Source organism: Cicer arietinum, chromosome 8, assembly GCF_000331145.2.
Source record: "Cicer arietinum cultivar CDC Frontier isolate Library 1 chromosome 8, Cicar.CDCFrontier_v2.0, whole genome shotgun sequence".
In the NCBI taxonomy this organism is placed as follows: domain Eukaryota; kingdom Viridiplantae; phylum Streptophyta; class Magnoliopsida; order Fabales; family Fabaceae; genus Cicer; species Cicer arietinum.
Window position 1 is genome coordinate 25,498,822 of NC_021167.2, and position 8,098 is coordinate 25,506,919.

Consider the following 8,098-nt stretch of genomic DNA (forward strand, 5'->3'; position numbering starts at 1 on the left):
TATATATATATATATATATATATATATATATATATACACGGTTGGTCTATTAGGTATAATAATTTTTTAGAGAGTTTGAATCTGGTATATTTAAATAGATAAGTTTTTTTTAAAAAAAGTTTAAATTTAATATTTTTATTAAACGGACTATGCTGAATCAAACTTTTAATAGGTCGAATCATAGACTTCTATCGAATGATCTAATATATTCTAATCCTAATACGAAGAAGCACTAAAAGCTTAAAAAATATAATTTTTTCTTTAACTTGTAAATAACATAAAAAACTTGTAAATAATATTAATAAATTAAATAAAGAAGCAACAAAAAAATGTAAATAACATCACTAACATAAAAAATTTGATTCTATTTCTCTTTTAATATTTTTTTGGTAAAAAATATCTATTCTTTTTTTCCTAAAGTATGATTATGTTTTTATATTATGGATTTTTTGTTTCCAGACTATAGTGCAGAATAAGACTTTTTCTCTTAGTATTTTTTAAGGTCTATAGCACTCTTAAAAAAAAATTAGATTCTATATTATTGATCTATCAACACATATTGAAGACCAACTCTAGACATCTATGCAACTTGCAAATCATCTCAGCAAATAGGTCATCAACTCTCCAATAATTTTTATATACCATGGTCGCTAAATTTATCTACCGATCGATTTAAATTGGTCGCTTAATTTACCTACCGATTTAAATTGGTCGCAACAGCTAGCGACTAGCAGTTTACCTACCGATTTAAATTGGTCGCTAAATCGGTCGCTATTGGATTTAGTGACTGATTTTCTTCATTTAATGACCGAAAAATTGGTCTCTAAAAGCGTTTTTTTCTAGTAGTGCCACTATGTCCTTTGAACGGTGATGTGGTAATCAACCATATTCACATAATTCACTCACAAATTAATAATTTGTTATCAAGAGTGTGAGTAATGAGAAGATTCTATGGTTTTAAATCATATGTATATATAAAAAATAAAGAACATAAGATTTTGAAAATAACCTTATAACTGATAATATGTGAATTATACTATGAATAATTCTATTTATAGAACTAATTGTGTTAATTAACTCCTTAACTTCCTAAGCAACTTATTTACCTAAGGTAAGTAACACTAACAAAAATTATATTTTATAACAAATAGAGTCATAAAGAAATAGAGAAGGAGAAACCACTTCCAATAGAATGAAAAGTATTGAATAATAAATTTGTACATTAGATTCAATATTAATTCTTATTTATAGAAATATATATATACTCTATCCTAAATCATAAACAAATAATAATAATAAAATACTAAAAATAATATAAAATCCAATCCTAGAACATGAGGTTATTTTATCTTGTTTAGTTGTGACACATTTGTTTTTTATCTTCTTTTTTCTCACTTAGGTCATTTATATATAAAAGTTGTTGTCTAACTTAAACATTTTCCCCCTCCAAAAATCATAATCAACATAGTAAAATTTTATTAAAATAAACTAAGCATTATTTACTATGTGAAAATATTTCCTATTTTTATTTTTATCTTTTTATTTTCTTAAAAATTTTCATTAAAAATTATTTGTTGTCTTTTCACATTATTAATTCACTAAAAACCGTTAATATTGTTAAACTTTTTTATTGTCTTGACTTCTATTTTGTTGTTCAACTTTCTCTAATGAAATTATCATTGACGTCAAAATAATAACAATAATATAATAATTACTTAACATTTCAAACATGGACTTAACAATTTCATAATAAGTATTGAAGCCTTAATTAATTCATTAAACCTAGCTTGAGATATTACATATGCATTAATTGCCACACTGAAAATGAAGTGCAACCACTAAATTGTTGGGTTTCTTCTAAATGTGCACTCACTTGAAGATGCAGCTTGTTCAGAAGATGAAGGTGTAGTTGCTTTACTTAGCTCCCTAAGTTGTGAATGCATATTGTTTATGAAAGCCATTGAATTTTGTTGTGGTTCCTCCATTGCTTCTTTTAGCTTACTAAGAGCCAAGCAATAAGCTTCCTATAAATTTTGTTAGATAAAAAAAACACCAATCAATTCTCTTTACAAATATATATCATAAACTATACTTCATTTGTCTTAAAATTACTGTCGCACAATTTCATTTTTGACTCTATTATCCTTAGTAACCATTGGTGTGTATTTGTATCATCATAATGTAAAATAGAGAATATTAATTTAAAAATGATGCACATAGTATTAATTAAAAAATACAATTGAAAAAATATAATTAAAGTTGCATTAGAAACTAAAAATGACAATATTTTTTAAACAACTTTAGTTTCTACAAATGTGATGGTTATTGTGAGAGAGGGAGTACTATATATAGACCTATAGTTGAATTATTTTAATGTTGGTGTTTTTGAGACTTATATTTTTAATAGTCATAAGAATCATTCGATCTAGTTAAAACTAATTATAATCATTGGATGAAAATCTGATGATTTAGGTAAATTGAACAAATTTTATCAGATGAATGAGATTGTTTAACGTGTCAACTTGTGAATGCTCAAAATTTATTTGTGTTTTTGGATAGCAATGAATATTATAAAAGGCGTAGAAAATAAATAATTGGTACTATCTTTATCTTTAAATATAAGACTATTTTGATATTTTTCTATTTTTCAATTGTATTAATTATTTATTTACTAATTTACCCTAATTTTGTTTTCTTTTTATTCAATTTGTAATAAATATTATAATAAAAATATAAATTAATTATCTATTATAAATGATAAACTAGTGAAATAATTCAAATTAAAAATAAAATATTTAAAACTATAACTAATTTTTTTAATTCCTATGATTTAGTCAATAAAATAGAGACAATACAATTTTATTGTTTTGAAAGTCCATATTAGAAGGAATTTTGGAGCTCAATTGTTTCAAAAATCATAAAAGTTGTTGTGTTGGATCTAATGAGTTCAAAAATGAGAAATTTAAAGTGATATGATACTGTCTAGTTAAAGTTTTATTATAAGATAGTGAATTAGTGATAGTACTATTTGTTTCAAAAAGTGTAGATTCTGAAAAACACAATGTCTCAGGAATAACAACACTTTTCTGAAAATCTGATGTTAGAACTCCCTTTTGAAATAGTTGATAGTTATCACTAGCTTTAACACTAATTTTTTTTATATATTAATTAACCTTTATATATATATATATATATATATATATATATATATATATGATACATCCTTTTAGAATTAGACATAAAAATCAACTAAACTAAAAACTAGTTAAAAAAAGTAAAAATGCCATGTTTGGATTTTAAAACAAGAAAATGTTCATATTTGGCTTAAAAACCACAGCTAAGTAAATAAAAAGTAAAGTGATATCATTTAGTAAAAGTCATATCATATCAACTAAATATATTGCAATTAATATATTAGAGGCTATTACGTATAATAATTTTTTTTATAGTATTTTGCAGTTATTTTTAAATAGATTTGTTTCACTAAATTATAAATTTTTATTAGATATTTGTGTAAAATTATACATAATAAATATCCATTAAACTCAACATTAGCTATTATTATAAAGAAAATAATTATTAAAAAATTCAATTAAGTACAATAAATTTTTTACATTTTATATAAAACATAAATAAAATATATTAAATTAATTATTTTTAATATCAAACATTCAACGATCCAATTAATAGCACTAAGTAAACTAGTAAAAGTGTCTTTCATCGTAGCTAAAAATCTTAATTCAAATATAACTAAAAAGACAATAAAAAAAACATTCAATTATTTACATTAAATATTTTAAAATTAAATAAAGTATATACTAATGAACTTGAAATTTTTTATAATAATGACCATAGGATAAAAAACATAAGAAAAAGTATCATTAACCAGCTAGACTTTTTCTTTATAGAGAATTTATTAAAGAAGCATTTATGTATATATATATGTCTAAGTAATTACTTTGCGGCCAAAAGTAAATGTGAAAAGACATGATATGGTATATATGATGAGAAGACTAATTAACAATATATTATAGGCATGCACAAACACAGATACAGATAGGAAAAATGTCACAGTCATGGAATTGGAACAAAATACTATGCTCATATTTTTCTCAGTCAGTGTATTGTCTCTTTCAATTACTATGCACATGCTTTAGCCAACCATCAAATGAAACTATCCATCAATGGAATAACAACAGATTTAATTTCCCATATTATGTCACCTGTCATGTTAATTTCACTCACTTTTCACTACTTACTCTTCCATCCCCAACATTTTTACATATCCTATTATTATAGGCAAATTCTCTTTAAGTAACATTTAAAACTCATTTGTTATTTTAATAATAATCAATGCTATTTATTGAAAGTATGCGTTAATAATTATCTTTAATGGTATTACTAGAATGATGATCTGATTGATATTAATTTGACGAGTTAACGAGTTTTAAAGTGATTTTTTATTTTTCTTTATTTATATCAAATTAACATTAATCGAGTGAACGTCTAAACTGTAAATATAAAAAATATCATAACTTATACTTTCTGAATCTTACAATGAGCCATTCGTTTGTAAATAAAAAAATTCTAAAATGGATGATTTTTTCAATTTTTAATGTAATATTATATGTATCACTCTCATTATACTATGTTTTACTTTGTATTAATGATAATATTAAATACATCAATAATTGATAAAAATAATATAATAAAAACTCTATTTAATTTAAATATGTTTTTTAATTTTTATGAAATGATCAAATAAATTACTTATTATAAAACAGAAGAAATAATTTTGAAAAATATCATCTATTGTTGTAAAAATTTGATTAATATTTTTTAAACCATGTATAAAAAAGTCCATCTTAGCTTTCTCCTATAATAATATATTCTCTAAAAACCTTCAAATTCATTGGTGTTTGTGTCAAGATAGAAAAAGATAGAGAATGGAAAGAAAAAAAGTATTACCATGAAGAGATCAAGCTCACTTTGGCTGAACAAATCCAAGTTTTGTTTCTTCATTGCTTGCTTTTGATTTTTCTTTAGCTCTATCTCCAAGTTAGAAATGTCAGCAACCTGAAAAAGATAAAGAACAAACAATTGATTAGTTAATTACACTATGAATCTTCAAATGTTTCACATGCTTAAATTAAATAAATTATCGAATAAAATTTATAGAAAAAAATAATAATAAATGAATTAATGAATCTCTTGTTTTTTTAACCATGATATCTTGTGTTTATATATAGTGCACCAAAAAGTTAATTTTATCATAAGAGGCTATTAATGCTTTAATTAATAAACAAGCTCTTGGTTATCAAATTCTAAGTTATTACAACTAAAAAGGTTGAATTTGAGGAGTAAATCTAGGTTTTTAAGTTTTGATTGTTCTTTGATCAAATTTAATCCTTTAACTTTTATATACAACTAAAATACATCAAAAAAAGCATGACCAGATTGTTTTTTTTTTTTTTTTTTTTATCTCTTCATATATCAATAAATGTGATTTCTTACCACTATATTTAGTATAGAAAATTAAATTTGTAGGACAATTTTTTTTTCCTTCTTTTTTTTTCTTCCGTTATTTAATATATTCAACAAGTTTACAAAACAATGAATGTTCTTTTCTATAAGAGAAAAAAAAAAAGTGAGATAATCAAACTAAAGACATAATTTTTATATATCTTTATCACATTCACATATATTAAATAATTTAAACCACACTTTAATTAAGAATAAGTTAAATAAATTATAGTAAAAATTAATGTTCACTATGATCATATGAGAGAAAGAAAGAGAAAGAGAAAGAGAGAGAGAGAGAGATTTATAGACCTTCAAACAATCCAAGTGAGCTTCAACAAGAAATTGATAAAGAGGATGAGAAGAGATTCTTCTTTTAAGAATCTCATTATTTTCCTCTTCAGGATGAACACCACCTTCTTGTTCTTGTTCAAATTCTTGTTGTTGATGTTCTTTGTACTTGTTATCACCATCATCAAAACTATTCCTCTTAGATTCCATATCTATATTTGAGTAGATATGAAAATAAACCTTTGATATACCACATATATAACACTGCTCATATATACTATTTATCTAAGATATGAAAAATAAATAAATATAAATAAAACATATAAATTGTACTATATGATAAGACTAAGATCAGTGAGATTGAGATTCTCCTACTTTTGGAAGTAATCAAACAAATTGAATGACCCTTGCATGCATACGTGGTAATAATAATAAGAATCAGTCAGAAAGAAAGAAAAAAAAATTCAGAAACATGAATGAAAAAAATTGAAATGTGTGTGTGTGGGGGGTGTAAGGGGGGGTGTAGCCTTTTTGTTTCCTCTATTTCACTGTCTTTTTCCACTGATGAAAGCAACACTTCAAAGTTTTCTCGAGCAATGGGGTGACCCTTTTGTTAGTACACTGCTTCTTTGCATTACATACCAAGTTCTGTGTCCTTTTATTTTTATTTCTATTTTTTTTTCAATTTTTTTTTTAAATATAAAAAACTGATTTGGTCTTTTGAATGTATGAAACTTTGTCATTATAATCTACATATGTATTAAAATTAAAAATACATTGTTATATATATATATTATAAATTTTGTGAATTAAATTGACGGAGAAAAAAATATGAGAATTATTTGGTGTACATCTTTATAAATGATCAATCGTGGACCATTATTTAAAAATTATTGAAAATTTTAACAATGATTGATAATACTATTTAAAAATAATAGTTTTTTATTTAATTGATGTTAATTTAATACAAAATATATATTTATTTTTTTGGAATGTTAATCGAACAGGTATGACTTAAGTCATTATTACAGTCATAAAAATAAAAACGATTATTAATATCTACATTTAAGAGACAATGTCTATTATCCTTAAAGTTTTAAATATTTTTAAAAATTAGGTCATGGTAGATTATGGTCCATGTTAGAATTTAAAATATATATATTTAATAATTTTATGAATTAAATTAATTAACAAAAAATATATTTCTGATTAAATTAATTAATTAAAAAATATATATATAAAGATAAAAATGAGTAACAAAAACATGTTTATGTGTGATTTTAGAATTTTAAGTGGTATGACTAAATGGCCAACTCATACATTTCATTCTCTTCCCTTAGCCCCAACCGAGAACAGACAAAAACGAAACTGTTCACATTTGGTTCCTTCTTCCTATTCCAATTTCTGCTACTGTTCTTGTGGTCCTATGACTATAGGACAAGTGTTTACTATAAACATAGAAAAGGACAGTTTTCAGGGTTAAAGTATTATATATTCCATGCGCATCACTAGAATGTTTGTGTTTAATTTAATTACTTTACCACAATTTGATTTATATGTGACGTTTCAAGATAACAGTATATTATCTTGATCTGACTCATATGTATGGAAGAGAATTTGACTTTGAGTCAAATGTGTCAATCACGATTTAAATTTTATGTCATTATAGTGTTGTTACCATAATATTATAAATTAATTGTATTTTACAACTTCAATTATGATTCTAATATTTTAGATTTTAAAATATTATATTTATTTGAATTTTTATACAGTATAAAAATTTATAATTTAATTATTTCATAATTGCAATTTAAAATCATAGTGACCACGTTTGTAATTGTAGATAACAATTTAAAATCATAAAATTAACTTAGAAAAAAATAAGAATAAAGTAAAGTAGAGTTAGTAATAATATATGAAAATGAACATCATATTATTTAAAGGTTGTGCATGAATATTCCTTTAATATGAGAGAGATTATATACTAAAGAATATAATATGTACCTCCCATGCTTAATGGATAATAGCATTTGATTATGCCACCAAATCAGTTAACAAACAAAATCAAACTTCATTAAGGTTTGATCTTGTTGGTCTGACTTTTGATAAAAGTAGGATCATTATGTCACCAAGCCATTTACAAATATTATTATGTCTATAATCTTAGAAATTAAGAAGTTTCTACTTTTCATGTCTTGGAGCAAACTTTACAAGGAATCAACATTATACCTCACACTATTTACTATCTTCATTATCTTAAATAAGATTTAATTTGTTTATTGTATAA

General features: G+C 23.5%; 1 protein-coding gene across 1 annotated transcript; it reads right to left on the reverse strand.

Annotated features, from left to right (window-relative positions):
* Nucleotides 1-1,679: 1,679 nt before the first annotated feature.
* Nucleotides 1,680-6,420, reverse strand: LOC101500499 (homeotic protein knotted-1-like). The gene is made up of 3 exons (XM_004512716.4): nt 5,833-6,420; nt 4,969-5,076; nt 1,680-2,024 (listed from the first exon to the last, which is right to left on the reverse strand). Exons 1-3 carry the CDS (start codon nt 6,019-6,021, stop codon nt 1,839-1,841), a joined length of 483 nt encoding a protein of 160 aa, XP_004512773.1. The 5' UTR covers nt 6,022-6,420; the 3' UTR covers nt 1,680-1,838.
* Nucleotides 6,421-8,098: the final 1,678 nt, after the last annotated feature.

What these genes read in the sequence shown, in the direction of transcription:
- LOC101500499 (XM_004512716.4), bottom strand. Translation starts at nt 6,021, where the DNA reads ATGGAATCTAAGAGGAATAGTTTTGATGATGGTGATAACAAGTACAAA. An exon ending in CTCACTTGGATTGTTTGAAG is followed by an intron (nt 5,077 to 5,832) that starts GTCTATAAATCT and finishes TATCTTTTTCAG; the next exon opens with GTTGCTGACATTTCTAACTT. An exon ending in GTGAGCTTGATCTCTTCATG is followed by an intron (nt 2,025 to 4,968) that starts GTAATACTTTTT and finishes CAAAATTTATAG; the next exon opens with GAAGCTTATTGCTTGGCTCT.